Source organism: Centruroides sculpturatus, unplaced genomic scaffold, assembly GCF_000671375.1.
Source record: "Centruroides sculpturatus isolate CEXI.00-Female unplaced genomic scaffold, Cexi_2.0 scaffold528, whole genome shotgun sequence".
In the NCBI taxonomy this organism is placed as follows: Eukaryota; Metazoa; Arthropoda; class Arachnida; order Scorpiones; family Buthidae; genus Centruroides; species Centruroides sculpturatus.
The window spans coordinates 63,393-84,196 of record NW_019384819.1 but is presented as its reverse complement, the minus strand read 5'-3'; the positions used below and the strand labels follow the sequence as shown (position 1 = coordinate 84,196).

The window sequence follows — 20,804 nt, the reverse complement described above, 5'->3', positions numbered from 1 at the left end:
GTAGATACAGAAAAAATCCGAACTTTTTTACATTTCTCGACGTTTCAAAGTCCCATGGGTCCAAAATTGTAAAAATCTTCGGGGGGTCATTTTTTTGACCGATCGCCATTTTTTTCTTCTGTTATACGTAACAGAACCGTGAAAGTAATAATAAAAATTAAATAGGCCGAAATTATTTAGTCAAATTAGAAATTTACGAATTTATTTAAATTTCGATTACGAATTTAAACAAATGTTACATTTATAACAAATTTTATAATACAAACTTCCTACTGTGAAATTCTATTTTTTTAATTTTTGCAATTTACTTCGAGTAGAACGGCTGGCTTTTTAGAATAAATCGGTTTGAATGGATCGGTTGGACATAATTTTGTCGTTAGTGAACGTTGTTCGCTGTAGATAAATAAAGACGTATGAGTAAATGTACAGAGTGATTAGTTATATGAAATAAATTATTACTTACATTTTATCAACAACATTCATTGGAATCACTTCTATGTATTCTAAATATAATTTTTTAGTGCGGATCCAATTAATTGGATTAAGAAGTGATGAAGAATCTGTCCACGAAAATAGAACGCTTTTTATTTTTATAAGGTTTTTATCCGTAGTAGCGAGATAAAAATGAGTGCTTCCTGGATGGAGTTCTCTGCTTCTAAAGAAGTTAAACCTCATTGAGTAAACAATAAAAATTAAAATATATAATTTATACATTTAATAAAAGTAAAGCCTTCTCTACCCTCCAGTTAGTTTGGTAAGAACATTCTCTTGGTCTCCATGTAATTCTATTGCTACAGATCCTTTTACTGCTGTAGCTTGCTTTGATTTATGTAATTTAAATACAATTTTGTAATGTTGTACTGAAATTAATTAATAATATAATTACCAATATATATATTGAACTAATGAAGTATAAATTTTAAAAATAGTTTTACTAATGAATGAAATTTACAGCAAAATGGAGAATCTCCGCTAGTTTTAAGGTAAAATTTGACATTAGTTTCGTTTAATGTTTTACGTTCGTCTGCTCTGATACCCATAGTAGAACATAGACTACCATCCGGAGCACAATCGGTGCATTTTCCTTCCAGAAATTGTTCCCAAGAAGCGCATTTATAGCCTACAAGTCTACAATGGTTATTATTAATTGACCAATGGAAAAAATCCACTGCTCTTTGATGATTGCAGCCAATGAACCGTCTACTACCTATATTAAAATAAAAATTATAAATATAAATTATTATAAATATAATTTCAGACATGAAATTAACTACTAAGAAAATAAAAATATGAGAAATATTAACATGTTAACATAATAATTAACGATTTCGTCACGCTTCGAAAATGTGTCACGTACACCATCAATGGACAGCCCGTTTTCATTGGAAATTTTATCCAAGTCCTCATCACTGTCTTCGATTTCTTCAATTGTATGCTTATATATTATAATATATAATATACACTGCTATTATATTCTAGACCTCTTGAAGCACGTTTCCTTTTAGGAACTTTATCATCGGTTTTGCTTCAGTTACGAAAAAGTTTCGTTGACATAATTTTGATAAGAAAATCAGAAAATAAAACAGAAAAATCGACCAGAACCGGAACCGAAACGACACTCAACCCAATAATGCATCTTGTGTACAGCGATATGTATCAATGAGTATTTGAATCACCTGATGCAAGAAGTTACCATCCGCCGGGGAAACCTCGTAAATGCGAGTAATTTTTCGTGTTCCACAATTTTTTGACCACGTAAGTACGAGGATTCGGATAATGAATACTCGTTAAACGAGGACCTTTTGTAATTCTTTTTACATTTTATTTTTATACTGTTGAAACTATACTTTATTTTTACGTACTTTCTATAAGTCCTTCAGTGAAAATTGAGATGAATTTATTTTTAAAGCATCCTGGTTGGTCCTTTCCATTATTAGGGTAGAAATCCACATGGCCAATTGCTTGACTCATACCAAGACCTATAATTGCCATAATTTATCCAGTCAATTTGTGATAGTTGTCAAAGATTCTATTTAAATACGGTATAATTACCTTACCTAATAATAAGATACTCTTTGAATCGGTATGAATCACATCAACAAAGCGGGCATCAGTTTCGTCTAGGCGAACTGATGGTGGAAGACCTTGAAAAAATGGTTCTGCTGGATCTAATCCTAAATAATAAAAATATTGTTTGATAGCAGAATAAGTAATTTTATTTACATTTAAATATAAATAGAGGTTATATATAAATGTACAGGTAACCCCCGTATAACACGATAGTTACGTTCCAAAAAATTGCCGTGTTATGCGAATCCGTGTTATACGAAACAAAGAACTAATACGAAAAGGAGGGTTAGGTTCCAAAAATTAAAAAACATNTTTTAAATCATGAATTTGTGTAAAACTTTTTTTCTTGTTTTTGTGTTTAATATATGCAAAGAAAAAACTTTGCAATTATTTCTTATCGTAATTAATTAATTTTTGAAAAATATTAAAAATAAGTTGCTGGACTGTATATTTTTATATTGTGATTGGATGGTTAAACGTTAAGTTTTCGCTATCATAAAGACTTCTTGTATAGTACTGAGGCAACAGAAGAAAAACACAAAGATGGATAAACACTAGTTATTTTATTATAACCACGGTATGCTTTGCGGAAAGTTAATTTGTCAAACATTTGTCGTGCATGTTACAGATTTTCTCTCACGTGTACGAAATACATGAACTTTAAAACGATATATCTGATAATTAAATTAATTTGAAAATCTTTCATACATCTATATATATAACCCATTCAAAGGGTGTCCGTCTGTCCCGTAACCGTTTGATAACGGACACTAGAGACGCCCCTATCATGTGTCATATTTCAAACATTCAAATTAAAATTGTAAATTTTATTGAAATTAACAATATGAATTATTATTATTTATTTGGCCCATAAATTATTATTTGGTCAATATAACAATATAAATAATTCAGTATATTTCTAATAGGAATTTATTATTTCAGGAGCTTATATCTCGCAAAGGGTAGCGAGTAGGGGTATGGTTACTTTGACTTTATTGTTTGCACAGGGGCTACAGTTGGGGGGGGTTCGCCATCTCTTTATTCGGAGGGTAAATCTTACCATTGGGACTTTAACAGAGCTGTACAGCATATTGAGAGGAACAAAAAAGTCAAAGGAACCGTGCCTCATGGAAATTTGTAAATAATGCCCACTAGGGGGCGTACCAGGCTACTAGTATTTAATGAACACGTTGTATGAACACGTTGTATTCGCTTAGAAACTCGATACTTTTCTCTACGCATTGTTCTAACAACTTTTTATTACGATCAGCACGTATAGAAATAACACTTAATTTATAATGTACAAACTTTTAATTGATAAACAATCAAAATTTGAAATGTTTCGTGTTCCTTCTAATAAAGTTGACCCGAACATTTTAAAAATTTCATCACAGATAAACTACCTTTATATTATTTAATATAAATATTACATTTGTAAATATCATTTGAAAAATGAAGAAATATATCTGGAACTGAATTTTCCATACCTGTGTATTGCGGATACATATTCTTGATCGTTCGTAGTCTGAGAATGTAGAGAAACTCCCACTGCTATGTCTACATAAAAATAAATTAATTTTTATATTTTTTAAATAAATAAATATACGTCGTTTGAAAATAATATTCAGTTTCGGAAAGGCATCGCAGAACGAAGTAAACGAAAACAGTAATATATGAAAGAGGAAAATAATCAGTTAGGCCATGCAAAAATGATTATAGTCAGCTTTAGTTCTAACTGCTGTCGCTAGACAAAAATAGTGTCAATAAAAATAGCAGTTATACAAGAAAGGAAGACGTACTGTGACTAAGTTTGTAATTATCGTGACACGTGTAAGTGGTAAAAAACTGTTCGAATTCCTGCCCCCGTCCAGTTCAGTAGCTTACTTTCGTTGCAATGACATATACATGTATATATATTATTATTATTTTTTAAAATTCGTTTCATAGTTTTTCTACGTGATGATGAATAAGTGAGCAAAATAAATATTTTATTTAATGTTTACGTATGAACAAATTGATATTTATAATTCCTAATTAAATATTTATCTTTAGAGAGTGATACCTGCAATTATATCGAGAGTGCAATATTTCATCCATTCCAGAATATCGAATATTTCATTCTTTTGCAATTGTTTGAGTTTTTCCACTAACACGTTCGAATGCTCCATAAATACATTTTGATCATCTTTCAGGTTCCAAACATGTGCATGTGGAGCTAAATATTTTCTTCTTCTTCTCCAATTATCGTCAGAACTTTATTTAATTAAATTTAGAAAAATGTAAATAACAAGTTTAAAAGAAATATCAAATAATGCATATTATGCGTTACCTGCAAATAAAACTGTTGTATCCGAAAACTGGCTTGAAGAAATCATATGTAGAATCCCTATTGATTAAACTGTTGCTTTTTAACACTTCCTACAAAACGTAATACTGTATATTTCCATTCGTAATGAATATATTACATAACTAGGCATGTTTGATTACCTTTGCAGATTCCGGATGTAAGAAAAAAATTAATTTATATCCAAATATGTTGAGGCAGGCAACTTTCTCGGTTGAATATAGCGTAGAGAGTCCAGTAAATACATTTAAAGCATCTGGAAAAATACAAAAAATATATATGTATTTATAAACAGTCAAATTGCCCAATAAAATATTATTTACGTACGTATCCCGATGTCTGAATTGTGGTATTGCTTGTCACGTTGAGAAAATACAATGTTCCACAAAATTGGTAAAAAGGATATAGACGGAAGATTCATTTTTAACTCCTGGCCGTTGACTTTATTTTCTGAAAAATTATTGTCTGTTATAAAAATTAATAAAAAGATTATAACGAGCAATTATTTATTGTGACATCGTCAGATAACGAGCAGCAATTTTTTAATCATATTTTTAATTTATTCAATTTAAAATATATGCTCTCGACTCAAATTAGTGGTTGCTTGTCCTGTACGTCATATTTTTCCTTTAACAACAGAGTAATACCCGTCATCTATCAAATACCTTTTAAAAAAAATTTGAATTGAAATAACATGTCTTCCGATTATCAAAAAAGGTTCGTATATAATTATTGAGGGCATTTTATATTTGTTAATGGAGAAAACGAGCTAAAAGGAAGAGAATGGTGACTGGTAACACCAGGGCCGGATGCAATAGGTGCGAGGCCCGAATAAATTTTTTTTGCGGGGCCTTTCAAACTCTGAATGACAAAATTAATTAACAGTTAGTTTACATATTGAAATATAGATTTTAAATATTTATTTAAAACAAAATCCGAAATCCAGTTATAAAATTCAAAAGTCATGCACCATAAGGTAGTCAGATTTCTACTTTAAAAAACCTATATCAAATATAAAATCAACTAATTTTTATTGAATATAAGCATACATGGATAAGTTTTAGTATTTCTATATTTTTAAGTGAATATACAGGAAACCCCCGTATAACACGATAGTTACGTTCCAAAAAATTGCCGTGTTATGCGAATCCGTGTTATACGAAACAAAGAACTAATACGAAAAGGAGGGTTAGGTTCCAAAAATTAAAAAACATGCTAGTATATTTTCATAATTAAGATAAATATCTTCATTAAAACTTTTTTAAGTGATACATATTAATATAAATTAAACAATGTTTTCTTCGTCATCACTAAAAACACTATTAATTAACCGAGAGCGTTTTCTTTTTGGCAAGTTATCCTTATCCTCTGATCATTTTTCTGCATTATCTTCAGATCCATGCTTTACCTTTTGCAAAATGTATGTAATTTTAGATTGCTTGCTTCTAGTTAAAAGGCCTTTATATGGTGCTAAGCACTTATGAAGAATAAAGCAAGTATGGAATAAGGGAAAAACATTTGGCAACATCAGAAGCAGAAGCGTCGCGATCTGGCAACATTGAAACAAGTTTTGAGAAGGACCACGTGTATCGACAGAAGGCGGGAAGAGAAAATTTGTTATACATATGTTATTTGTTGGCCTAATTTGTTATACATATGTATTATCTAAGATTTTATTAAACATTTTTTTTTAAATTATAGTTTTTTTTTAGCCTCCGGCCCCAATTAAAAATTATTTGTATGCATTTACTTGCGAAATTATATTCCGACTTACGCGAATTCGACTTAAGCGGTTACCGATCGGTCCCACCTATCGCGTAAGTTCGGGGTATTACTGTACTGTACATGCTATTATCAATACGACTCAAAAAACAAAACAAGATTTACAAAGAATAAAAATACCTTTAAATATTTAGAACAGGAATTACACTAAAGACAATTAACATGATTTCCCACAAACATTGAATTAATAAATAGATTGACTGGTGTAATATTAAGTGAAATTGAGAGTATTAGTCAAAGTAGCCATAACAAAGATAAACGAGAAGTACCCCAGCACTCAAAAGCTGTAATTTGAATTATCAGAATCCATCGTTCATTCCTGTATTTCTATTATTAAATATGCATTTGTATTAAACGGAGTAAATGTGCATAACACAACCGAAAAAAATGCGTTTTAAGTCATTGTAAGGATCCCAAGCTAATAGATTAAAAGGAATAGCAAAATGTAACTTCACTTCGTAGACGATCGACCAATAGAATGTTAATATTTAAACATTGGGCTTATAATTTTGTAAATTTTCGATATTTTGAAATAAAACCTTCAAAGAGACCAAAAAAAGAGGTGGTCGGTTGTACAAAGAACTTTTAAGCGTACGCAGATATTTTCTAGATTTTCCGCTAGCTTGGTGTCGCGAAAATCCCTCTCGTTTTAAATCAAGTCGAAATTGCGGAATTTGGAATTGCCAAAACGATCCAAAGAATTTTTTCAAAGTTCAGCACTTCCGTACTGCTCATCGCGAACACTAAATATAAATAATTTAAATTTCATCCAAATAGGTTAGTTGGTCTTGGAGATATTAATGATCAAATTTGGCACTTTAACATTAAACGTGTGGCTCAGTTCTACTATACAGCTCTGTAGCGCTGTAGAATTACTTCTTTCGTGTTAAGTTAATGATATTTAAAATGTAAAAAAAAAAAAAATATTCAATTATTGAGTTTCCTCCAAAACACTGAAACACAAGATGTAATAAAACTGTTTTTAATGAATGATTACAGCAAACCATAATCAACAACTGGATCAATAACAGAGAAAGTAATAAACAGAAACATGAAAGCAACTCATGAATTTTTTAAAACTTCGTATGAACAAAATATCTTTGATAGAATCAAATTTATATCAAACAAATATGTTAAAATTTTGGTGCCCTAAAAATCCCTAGTTTGAATAGGAAGATAAACGCTGATGATAATGATAATAATATATGAGACCAGGGAAACGTAATTTACAAACTCGGTTTAACGAACAAATATTCGCGATTAAATATAATAATAGTCGTTCGGCCGTTGCAGTTCATTGTAACACTGAAGGTTTCCAAATTATTATGGTTAAAATTGTTAATAAAGAATCCAGTACACAAAAAAGAGATTGTATGAACGTTTAGAAATACTAAAAAACAAAGACAGAATAATGAATAATAATACAGGTAAAAAATTACATGAAACATGATATCCCTCTCAACGTGTTACAATTTTTCTGTATATAAGTTTATAAACTTATTGTTTTAAAGGTGCAATTATTTTTTACATCATCATTTTATTTTATTGTTTTAATAATAAAACAGTTTTCAATGTCACAGTTTTAAGTGTTATTGTTTTAACAGTGTACATTTTTATGTATATTGTTTTCCTCTCACTGCTATTGCTACTTTATATATCGTATCTACTGTAAGTTCCAATTTTTACACGTTGTTATATATATCGTTCTTGTAAATCATTAACATTCTAACTTATTATTCCAAATACCTGTAAATTAATAATTATCATCCGTATGTTATCAATCCTCTCCATCTCTATGCTTCTCATTACCATGTAAGTTAAAAATTTTTACAAATTTTGTAACAGTGCAAAAATTTTATGTTAACTTGCGTGCATTATTTTCTAAACAGTTACATCACAAAGGATTGAAAAGAGACACGAAGTCCGAAATTCATACTCTAAGAAATTAAAATGTGATTTTCTAAATATTGTCCTGTTTCTAATTAGTGGTGTAATGTAATAAGTCTAGCGGAAAAGAAAAGCTGTCATACAGCTCGTATAATTCAATATAAGACTAGACAAGAAGCGTATTACAAAGGTAGATTGATGCTATTATATTTTCGTAGTGAAGGGACAATGAAGTGGGGAGATAAAGGTGGTCGTGTGTATTTCCAGCAGGGTCGAGCTTAATGACGATTTTACTGATTATTAGTATATTAGTATTTAAAAATATTTTATAACACTTTTTCTGACTTTTAAAATCTAACTTTTCCCAATTTCATAACAGCTAAAAATATAAACTTTTAAAAATAAAATATGATAACAGATAGCGCCTCCAAACGCCTCCAGAAATGATAAGCAACTAGTTCCTAGATTCCACAATATTCACTGCCAAGGTCTATGCCATCTTGCAGGCTATCACATATGTTACCGATAGACCTACCGTTCTTTGCACCGATTCCAAATTCATCCTCTCCGCGTTAAACAACTACAATGACAAATCCCCTACTATCACCCGCGACACCCATAACAAACTACACATCCAATACCGCCACGAGAAGCACATACACTTTGTCTGGACTCCCGCCCACCTTGGTATCGACATCAACGACAAAGCAGACGACCTAATAGCAATCTTCCAAACACAGTTAACACCAATCTTATAACTTTCGAAAATCTCCTAACTATCATTAACTCCAATCACCAACACAACATGGAAGACATCTGAAGCAACTAACCAAACCACAATAACTTTTTTTAGTTTAACGACGGCCCATATACTAGTATATCTACCATTTTCGTTCGTTATATTAACGTTTTAATCAACCGCGCAAGAACCAACTCCTTACTTACAAATTACTGTCTCAACCAAATCATTATCTTTATAAATAAACCAATAACGATACGTTTTATTCCTAGGATAACATAGTTAGTAATATTTCAAAAATAATAATACCAATACAGTGAAAACTGCTTAGGCGACCACCTGCAATCCACGGGCACCTGCCGAAACGGGCAAAAATTTTTGGCACGGAATAGTTTATCCATAGTCTTCGTATAAGTTACCCGTATTAAACGACCACCTGTGTAACGCGACCGCGGGCATCGATTTTTGGTCCGAAACAACATACAACACCTGTAATAAACGAGCACTTTCGCGAATGTATCTGGTCTAAACTATTGTTCGAACCCATCTAAACAACGTTTCCTCCTCTTAATGTAATGAATTAGTCTAAACTCTTTTTCGAACCCATCCCGGGCACTTCTCCCACTCTTGAAATTAGGTGTAGGTGTTAAGAAATTAGTCTAGCAACTAAGGAAATTCATTTCAGTTTGTTGGAAAATGTCCGAAAAACGAAAGTAATGCAAAGTACTGTCGTTAGAAGATCGTATTAAAGTTATCACAACAGCAATTGGCAGCAAAGTTTAACTGCGGGAAAACAAAATTTACTTTACCTATAGTATTTTCCTTGGGTTTGCAAAATATTATACACGATACAATTAATCGGCTGATCTCATCGTTTGATAAATTTATTTTTATTTATTTATTTTGAAACTCATATACAGTACGTGTGCGATAAGTAGTTTCTGTATAAAAACCTACCTTATTTCCACGATATTTTTAGAAAAATAATATCTAAGTAATTTTCGCACGCAAAATATTCAAAAATACAATAAACGCATTAATGCAAAAATCAGTTTTACAGGCGACCTTCCTTTTTCGTTTCCGTGATTGTCCAATGACAATCGCGGATTGTAATGAGATCGTATAATGAGAAAAAATAATAAAATCGTTTTATTATTAATTAATAATTTTTCTTATTGTACTTAAGAAAATATTAAATATTAAAAAATACAGTATTTTTAAAGTTAAAATAAGATTAAACTAACGAATACCAAAATCAAAGTGATGTAGAGATACGACGTGCTTGTATATCGATGACGTAATACACGTAACTGAGGAGCGAACGAAAACAACCGAGTCGAATTAATTAAGTCGGGAAAAAAGTGTGCACTATAATCGAAAAAATGCGACTATCGTATTAATCTTTAAAATATTAGTATTAAATCTGTCTTATAATACTGTATCACGACGACGCCCATAAATCGGGTTATCCGAAAATACAATACCAATATAGCCCTATCGTTGAAAAAATTCGCTTATTTCTGCTCATTTCGAGTTTTGCTTAGTAGAAATGGCTAAAAAGTGCGCAAAATACGTACGGAAATACGTTATTATAAAACCACCTGTATTGGACGACCACCTGTCTAAAAGACAACTTTTTGAAGGAACCGTGGATGGTCGCCATAGACAAGTTTTACAGTATACTCTTCATTTAGATTTGTCTCAGATTCATTGAAATCATTAAAAATAATTCTCAACGGAGCATTAGAAATTATAATTTTAAACAGAAAAAGTTCGCAGTTAAATTCGTTTCCTCGTTATAATATTTGTAAATCTATGAAAAACCAAAAAAAATTTACTTAACCGAAGACTGTTATAAAGTTCTTTTTTGTTAAATTAACGATAGTTTCAAATATTTACTTACCTCGAGATGCAGACGAAGACGAATAATTTTCCTGCTGTTTTCTTCTGTTTCTCCATTTCTTTCCTAATGAATGTATCACTAGAAGAAATATAATAAGCAAACTTAAAAGAATTTGGAATGAAGTCGACAGAAACATGGTTAATACTCTTCTTGGTCTGCACGTTCTAGTGTACAGTACGTAATATATATCTCCGCAAAATAATAACCCTGGAAAAATGCCAATTACAGTCAGTTTTTATGACACGTATTGGTCACCCGCCAATTTTTGACGTCAAAATCGCCATGCAGTAAAAATTGGAAGCACTGTCAGGAATTTGTTATAGCGGGACTATAATTTAACCTAGGATTTGAAATATTTACAAAATATTTTGTTTAAAAAGTAATCATAATCATAATCTAAGAATCGTTTTTTAGAAGTTATATAATTAGAAAATATTATTTTAAATGTAGTAAGGTTTACTGTTATTTGACATGAAAACGCGACACACCGAGTATGGTTGTTTGGAAGCATGATGTTCAATAAGCGGTCAAACCCGGTACACATTTCCTGTGCTCTTGCTCTGATGGAAAACCAATACGCGCCACGAATTGTGGGAGAACCGATGCAATCTACACCCGACACGGTGTTTCAGCAACACATTTCTTGACCACACGTAGCACCGCGAACTCTCCCTAGTGCGAAAGAATAATAAAATTCGTTGAAACAGTCAGAAAAATATTATTGTCCTGTCTCTTGCAAGGTTCACTGGATTAACAAGATACATTTGGTATTTATTATCATAACTCATTTAAAGGAAGTTTCATATTTCATGTGTGTAAAGTTATCGTCGATTATCATGGAATTTTCATTTTAATAAACAATCATTTGAAATAATTCAATTTTGTGTCAGGTTGGCCTCTACTAGGCCCCATAACAAAACTCTAGCTACGCCCATGCATTCGAGCCATCGATATCCTACATTTTAGAGATTCATAATATTATCAGCTTGATATAATTGACCGAATTTGTAGCTTATACAGTATATAAGACGAGTTTTTCTGGCGAGCCACAAATTCGTTAACGGTAACAAAAGTAAGGCCGAGAGTTTACTAGCTTAAAAACGGGCGTAAAAACCTTCGCAGTAAAAACTTTTAATTAATCACGTAACCTATTTTCGTTTGCATCTGGATTGCGGTGGAGGTCCCACTAACGAAGTATTTACGGCGACGGTACTACCGAAGTTACTGTTGAATACGTGATATATTGATATGAAAACAATGATTATATTTTACGACTTTTTTCTGTATTATAATTACAAATCTATTAGTAGGAATAATATCTTTACTTTCATATATTAACTTTTATTATCCTATTATTAAGATAATACACAGCACTTATAGCTTAGCCTTTTTATTACATACCACTAAATTGAAGGATTTACATTTGGCCGTCCATATCGCGTGTTTTAGGCATCCGTTATTATTATAATCGGAACACCTTTTGTCGTAGATACACGAATACTTTCGGATGTTTCCGATAAATCTTTCCAGATCTAATCTAGAGTAGCAACGACAGAACATACACAAAAGCTCGTTTTTCGTCATTTTCCCACCGTGTTGCAATGACTCAGATTTCACTGACTTCTGATTGGTGGATTCGATGCGATTTCGGCCGTTTTACGGCCGAATTCTCATCGAAAGAAGAAAACTGCTCAACTCGCTTTTGCGCTGCTTTTCGACCTGCTCGGGCGTATAATATCATATCACGTCATTAAAAGCTTTTACGGCAAGGGATTTTACTCCCGTTTTTAAGCTAAGGGAGTCTCGGCTTTACTCACGCCCTACAGCCAAGCTTATGGTGGGAAAATCCTCCTTGATATTCCAAATCAGGGCTTATTAAACTATGCATCGCAACCCTAAATGGGATGGCAAAGCGAAATGCTAGAGTCGCGAAAATTAAATTTAAACAGTCGATTTTGAAACAACATTATCGATTTTTTTTATTTTCCTTAATTAAAACTCTTACATTTTCTTTACAGCTAAGTTATAAAATTATAATACCGTCCAAGTCTCCTAATAGATTGTATTCAGATATTAAAAAATATACCAAAGCGCATGGTAATTGCGGGAACGAATTGTAACTCGGAGTAGTATTTATTTAACAAAGGCAAATACAGTACGTAACTTCACGCTCCACGCAAGCGCACTAGAAATATGTGAGAACCGAGGGGCTGTGAGCAGTGAGCTCAACTCTGCTTACCGGTAGGCTTCTCGTCAGGGGATGGCTTATGATTTAACGGTAACATGCAAATCGTTCAATGGCTGTTTCTGGTCAGGAACTGACATTAGATAGGATAATTACACGCACCCTAACTCGCGATTCGTAACACTATTTCGAGTAGGTGGGCTCGTTAAACACTTGACGGAGGATCGATGTCCGTTTTCCGAAATAACAGACAGGTTTTCAGAAACAACAAATTCAATTATCAAACGTAAAACTAGGATACTAAGTTATAACTAAATATGGCAATTTTGCGTTGCAAGATACAAAGATCTATAGAAAACGGCAGATACACGTTATATTCTACTTAAAAACCGCGAAAGAGAGCGTTTACGTTTAAACCAAAATACCTCTGATAAATACTCATATTCAACGTTGTCGTGACAATCATGGACTATAAAGGTTGTCGGGGAAGGTGCGACGATGAGGTCTCGAGAGGTGCATAGAGCGAGGTTCGAATATAGTTACAGCTGGGAGACTTTCCTTCGACGATCGCTGATGACTTGTGGATGATTGCCCCGAGGTGCAGGTGCGACCCCTTTTTATACATGTCACGGAGAGGGAACTATCGGGGAAAGTTCTGATGCAATTCCGTCTAAGTTCGATTTGCGTCTGGGTGTTGTTTATAATAATTGTCAGAAATCGAACTTTTTGACAAATTTATTACCTCTTTCTATCTGACATGGTTACTCTTTTTACCTCATAAAATTGATAACAACTATGGAACATATTAAATTAATTGCTGGTAGTAATTAAGGTCACTGTTTGTGTTACAAACTTAGTAATAATTGTTAAATTGGAAAGATATGCTTTCGGTCTTCTCTAATAAGAAATCGGAAGAAATATGATGTGTGTGGGTTTTTCGTAGTTGGTTAAATAATTAGTGGGTTTTAATGTACTTTTCGTTTAATGCTTGTTGATTTTTTCTTGTTTTTGTTTTTGGTTTACATTTAGATACTTGAAAAATTCGTAATGTTCACAGTGTTTCTTTATTTATAAATAACAATAAAAATGTAAAATAATTGAGCGAAGCTCTTCATTAATTAATTCAAGTAAAATAAAGTATAATCTAAAATGTATAAAGTGAATAACTTATTGTGTTTAGATTTCGATCTAACTTTTTATTTTTGATTGACATATATTTGACAAATGGCGAATTATTTGTTATAAAAAAAACTCGAAATTATTACAAGGAAAGCTATGAAAATGAAGTCTTTTTTAAGGTAAAGCTGAAGTCACGGTTGTGATTTCAATAACAATTTGTCACATACAAAACTTATTAATAGGATGTTGAAGGGAAACCAAAAAAAATTTTAAAAATTAATGTTCTATTGTCTAGACTTTAATCATTACAGTTGGCATTTAATTTTGCTTTGTTCAAATCGAACAATCAATCGTTAGTACTAAATAGATAAGGAAAGGACATTTCTGTAATTATCTGTACTTTTGTCAATTATTGATTAAGAGTTTTAAATATATATATGTAGATTTGATAGACTGAACTGTATGATATATTTTTAGTTTTCTACTTTCGGACGAATTCAAACACTTTACATGATACAGAATACAGAATAAATTGACAAAACGGCAAGAATTCAGAAATTAAATGTGTGTGAGTTAAAAAATTGTACGCGCTTATGTTCTAAAATTTATTTTAATCAATTTTTCAAAAAGTCAAATACATCATTTTTCGACACAATTGTCCAGCTGTTCAATACACTTTGTCCATCTGTCAACTAACTTCCCTACTCTCTCAATAAAAATGTTATCCGCTGAGCTGCTTGCCAAGAATGAATCACCTTCTTCATCTCATAGTCAGACTTGAATCTCCCTCCAGGTAGAGCTTTATTGACAGAACAAACAGATGCAATTGGGCTTAAAAAAGGACTATAGAGAAGTTACTCCAACATTTCAAAGAATTTTTCAGGAGTATCGACAGTGTTGTCGAAGGTGTGCAAATAAACATTATCATTGTTACATATTATTATGTCTTTAAATTGAATTTTCGTATAAGATATATAATTACTTTTTTGTAAATTTTGTCCGATGGAGATAATTATGATTAATTAATTCTTTTGAAGAGAAAGTCCTTTCCAAAAATATATAGAAACCACCATTTATTAACCTTGATTCAACCTTGATTAAAAAAAAAACCATTTATTAACTTTATGTTCCAGATATTACACTTTTGGCGACTGAAATTTATTTTTAGGCTACTGGCTGCCAAACAGTCCTATAAAAAACACAAAAATATCCGATTAAAAATATACATTTTTAAAAACAGGAACTGGTGATACATTTTTAAAAACAGGATACTGGTGATATTCGGACGTCTTCGCTTTTCCATCATACCTTCTTGGGGTTCGGCTTTCCTCATCTGCATTTTACCAGCTCTTATTCCGTTGTAGATAAAAGCCGAACCCCTTCTGTAATCCGTGAAGATAAATTTTTTATTGTTTTTTTACAATTTCTAGAAAATTCTTCTTTAAGCGTTTTTTTTTTTCAATTTACATTTTTTTAACTTTTTGCCCCGTGTGGATTAAGGGGGTTTTGATCCGCATCGTGTGTTTATTATTCAGGCTTTCAATGAAGTGTATCAGACGATGAGGTACAGGGTCTGATATATTTAGGACATACCGTTATTAAAAGAGTTTACGTTGGCACGGAATCGAACCTGGGATTCCTAGGGATGCATTATATCGATTGAATAAAGCAACAAAATACGTGAACAATCTCTAAAAAAAATATCTTCCAAAAAGACTTTCCTGAAAAAGTATATGGTATTTAGTTGTTTCATAATAAATCGAAATCTGGGAAAATTTAACTGTCCGTACTAGTAAGAGAACTTTACAGTACAAAGCAAGATAAATGAAGTTCTGATCATTTGAAAGGGTAGAAGAAAGAAGTAGTGGGTCAATAGGACAGAGTGCAGTAAAGTACAGTGAGGATAGGAGAAAGGCTACTTGTCTTGTTCAGTCCATATTTGTTGAAGCTTTCAATGATGCAACGTTTGAACATTTTAAGATCTGTGAGAGTTTACTTAGTCCCAAGGGCCAGGTAATCAATTTGTTTGTGAAGTATGTAATAAGCTGCTTCTGCCAAGGGTCAAAAATGACACATCATATATTACGTTATATTATGTATTCTTTTGTGTAGCGTACATCATCTCCACAGCTACAGTTCGGGTGATTTATAATTTTAAATGAAGTAAGGTAATTATTCAATTTACCACTTTCCGTGAGTATTTATGTTAGCTGAGAATCGTGCGTTATAATTTTGCAGTTGTGTCTACGTTCTAATTTCGGAACAACTTGTGTGTAATCTTTTTCTTTAATTGATATCTTCTTGAGAAAGAGTTTGCCATGCCCTGATTGACCGATGATCGTTCAACATTAAAAAATGTTGTAGTTGCTTAAGTGCAGCAGTGTCAAATATCGCACATAGGTTTAAATTGTTATGCTGCAAATAAATAAAGCAAATCATAAAACTCGTTTTTTATGTATGTATGTGTTTTCGTTCTTTAAACTCGTTCTTTATGCAAATAAATAAAGTAGTTATAGGCACTATTTGTATATTATTATTTTAAATTTAATATCCGGCCCGCGGTCGCAAGAAAATCTCCATAATAAATTGGGTTCGTGAATGAAAAACGTTTAGAAAGCATCACTACAGATGATAACACACTGCAACAACTTGGATAACGAAGTATCGTGTTACAGATTTCGTAAAAATAATATGAAAAATTTTGTCTTGTCGTAGTGTTTAATACTCTTACGATTTAACTATTGTTCATTTTTGTTTTTTTTCGGTTTTATGGTTTGTTTCCAGATACTTGAAAAAGAACAAATGACCACAATTCCTTTTCTTTGTTAATAAAATTAAAAAAAATAAGATTAACTGAATTAATTCAGCGATGCTCTTCATTCATTTAAGTAAAATAAACTTTGAAATAAAATACGGATAAAGTAAATTAATTATATCGATTTCTTTGTAGACTTTCTACCATTGATCTTCAAGTATTTGACAAATGTCGAATATTATGCCGAAATTATTATTTGTCAGAAATAAAACTCAAAATAATTACGAGGAAAGTTATCGAAATGAAGTGTTTTTTCAGTAAAGCTGATGTCACGGTTGTGATTTCAATAACAATTTGTTAAATATAGAACATATCAATAAGTTCTTAAAGCAAAACAAAAAGAAATGAAAGGAAATCAGACTGCAATTGTCTGAATTTATTTTTTTCAGTTGGTATTTAATTCTGCTTTGTTCATATCGAACAATAAACCATTAACTCCATTTCTATAATTATCATTCACTAAAAAGGAAATTTCTGTAATTATATGTATTTCTGTAAATTATTTATTAAGATTTTGAAATAAATATATATATATATATAATTCAAATACTGAACTTTATCTCCTATTTTCAGTTTTGTACTTTCGAAAGAATTTTGCATTAAATGCACGTTAACAATTAAAACTTTAGAATGTTTTTACAACAATAAAATAATGAACAATATGATTCCAACAATCAAAAACAAACAATTTAGTTTAAACAATAAAAAAGCAACAATCTATTACTAACAACAAACAACAAACAATTTATCCACAACAACCAAAAATCAAAAATTTATACTCAACAATGAAATATCAAAATTGTATTTTTAACAATCAAAAACCAACAATTTATTTCCAACAATTCAAAAGCAACAATCGATTCTTTTTCTAAATCAAAAAATCATTAATCTATTATATTTTTCTAAAGTTTAAGAGATAGATACTGGTAGTATCAAAGAATTCCAATTAATTACACATAACATTATTACAATATCACAAAGACTTCTTGAGCGAGTAATTACTTCGCAAATATATTTAAAATGACAGAATAATCAATAGCTATTGTTTCGAACATGGCCAGCTAATTTATCAGACTTGATCTCATCTGATATTTTGCTTTAGGGCCATTTCAAGAATATTGTGTTTGATGAACACATTACAAATTTAGCAGGACTCAATGTCAGCATTAGAACCATATGCACTCATATCTATTGTTGCATATGCTATTTTTCGATTTCAGCTTGTATAAAAATGTAAAAGACAGAGTATTAAACATTTGTTACGTCACTCGTTAATGTGTTTTTACTTTTGTATTTTTCCTCTGAAAATAGTTAGATAGCTAAACGGCATGATTCTATTGCTAACAGGAAGGTTTAATTTACAGGGAAAGACACTACTAACTTGAAATACATAACATATACTTTAAGTTAAATAAATTTAAAATATGATTAAAAATTGCAACTCGGCAGTGAAAATGTCTCAATATAATAATTACTCGTATTAATTCATTAAGTTATCGAAATTTTTATGTCTGTTCAAAATGAGTAAGAGGTGTTACGTTCGTTTCGCAGATGCGTGTTACTACTGCTTGACATTTACAACGTGTGAATGAGCCACGTTCACAAACGATTTTATGCTACAGAATCATGTAGAAAAATAATATTTTATAAGGTTTAAATTTTTTTATAAATTTCAAGTAGGGCTATTTAAAATAAGATCCAAAAACTAAATTCGTGAAACCAATTTCGACTGCTCTGTTGCAAGGTAAATGAATACACCAAACGTTTTGAAATATAATTTTAAAAAAATTTATTGCTGAAATTTAGTATACTATACTCGACGCAGTGACGCCAATCGGTCTAAATGAAAAGGATCTGTGTCAGTTGAAAAGGACAGAAGAGGACGTTGACAGTTGACATGTGGATCGAAGTAATATAATTTGCAGAAATCATTTAATTATTTATGACAAATGTACTACATAAACGTTTTAGAAATGAAAAAAATCACACCTACGTGTCAAAGTTTACAGGTCATCTTTTATTTTTTCATCTGGCACAGACCTTTCCTTATTAGTCTGATCGTTTTGCTGTGCGTATTATCATATTGATATCAATCTAAAATACATTAGACATTGTATTATGAATAAATGTTTCGTTAATTTATAGATTTTATATTTTCTAAAAGAAAATATTTCTTTCTTTTATCGTTTTTCGACAGTCATTCTACCGAATTTAGGACGAAGAACGTCCTCACCGGATTCGAAAATCTTATCTCTATGGTCCAAAGACTTCACTAGAAAATGTCGAATAACATTCGCTAAAACTCTCTTCATCTCCATCATGGCGAATCTTTGACCTGAAGAAAGGTAAATTCATCAGAAATACGGGTAGGCTTTTGTTTGTGTTTCAATACTCACCTATACAATTGCGTGGACCGGCAGAGAACAGCAGAAAACGAAACGATGACTGTTCTTGCAGTTTTCTAGTAGAAATCGATCCGGATCAAATACTTCGGGATTTATCAAAACCGTTGGATTATGGTGAATCCCATAAATGTTTATTACAAGGAATGATTTTGCAAGCAAGATGTAATCACCTGAATGAAATTTAATTGTTTTTAATGAAATTTATGCTGTTGCTGTGAAGTGTATTTACCCCCAAAATGCGATACATACCAACTTTCAAGTCAGATGGATTCTTTCTCAATATGACTGGAACTGGAGGATAGATTCTGATTGCTTCCTGAAATTATTCCAATATTTGAAAATAGATCTAGAGAATTTGATAACTTAATTATTTTTTGTATTTACAGATATCACAAAATGAAAAATAAAAGTTTGATGTTCTTATATACTTTCTCTTAATCACACAGGGAAAGCCGTTCAGCTTTTTTTTTTTTTTATTTAGAATTCAAAAATTTCAGCTTTAAGGTTTTCGTTCTTTTTGCAAATCGACTCAACACTTATTCGACTGTGATTTTCTGCGGGGGACCAGGTTCACTAGAGGGACCATGCCCACCCAGGCACCCCTCGCTACGCTCATGCTCGAATGTAACAATTTTTTCTACTTGTGCGTTGTTAACTGCGTAGTTGGATGCAGTATCCTAAACATGTACTCCATATCTTATGAATGCTCTAACAATTATGAGAACATTACTTTAAATGAGTTATGATCATAAATATCTAATGTATCTTGTTAATTCAGTGAACCTTGCAAGAGACAGGACAATATTATTTTTCTGACTGTTTCAATGAATTTTATTATTCCTTCGCACTAGATAGAGTTCGCGGTGCTACGTGTGGTCAAGAAATGTGTTGCCGAAACACCGTGTGGGGTGTAGCTTGCATCGGTTCTCCCACAATTCGTGGCACGAACTGGTTTTCCATCAGAGCACTGGAAATGTGTACCGGGTTTGACCACTTATATGTACAGTACCTAATTTATATATAATTTATATATAATACTGTACAGACGATAGCAAACTCAATTTAGCCGCTCCGTAGCGTGGCGCAGGGTCGGAGGAAAGTAGTTCGGCTGCTCATCCACTATTGGTCCAGATTCTATCAATCTTGTCGCGAAACGACGTTATAGGAGGTACTTTATACGAATGTTTTACAATTTTTTCGCTACGTTATAGGAATTGTCGTTATAGGAACGCACGTTATAGGGGGGTCGACTGTATGCTTAATTATGTAATATATTCATTACGAATGCAAATATACATTATTACTTTCTGTAGGAAGTGTTAAAAAGCAAGAGTTTAATCAATAAAAATTCTACATATGATTTCTTCAAGCCAGTTTTCGGATACAACAGTCTTCTGTACAGGTAATACATTATTTGATATTTAGTTTAGATATCGTTGTTTACAGTTTTGTGAATTTAATTAAATAAAGTTCTGGCGATAATTGGAGAAGAAAAAGAAAATATTTAACTCCACATGGACATGTTTGAAATTTGAAAGATGATCAAAAAGTATTT

The 20,804-nt window shown here is 31.6% G+C and overlaps 1 protein-coding gene across 1 annotated transcript; it reads right to left on the bottom strand.

The window, feature by feature from the left end:
• Positions 1–232: 232 nt before the first annotated feature.
• LOC111629902 (lipase member H-A-like) lies at positions 233–15,368 on the bottom strand. The gene is made up of 13 exons (XM_023373837.1): positions 15,338–15,368; positions 10,726–10,803; positions 4,742–4,864; positions 4,558–4,670; positions 4,400–4,488; positions 4,133–4,323; positions 3,558–3,627; positions 2,058–2,182; positions 1,863–1,979; positions 953–1,207; positions 740–860; positions 464–655; positions 233–393 (listed from the first exon to the last, which is right to left on the bottom strand). Exons 1-13 carry the CDS (start codon positions 15,366–15,368, stop codon positions 291–293), a joined length of 1,608 nt encoding a protein of 535 aa, XP_023229605.1. The 3' UTR covers positions 233–290.
• Positions 15,369–20,804: the final 5,436 nt, after the last annotated feature.

Bases quoted from the DNA above. Each gene is read 5' to 3' on its own strand.
- LOC111629902 (XM_023373837.1), bottom strand. From the start codon at position 15,368: ATGCAGATGAGGAAAGCCGAACCCCAAGAAG. The intron at 4,865-10,725 runs GTAAGTAAATAT...ATAATTTTTCAG, and splicing joins GTCTTCGTCTGCATCTCGAG to AAAATAAAGTCAACGGCCAG. The intron at 1,980-2,057 runs GTAAGGTAATTA...TGGCAATTATAG, and splicing joins AAAGAGTATCTTATTATTAG to GTCTTGGTATGAGTCAAGCA.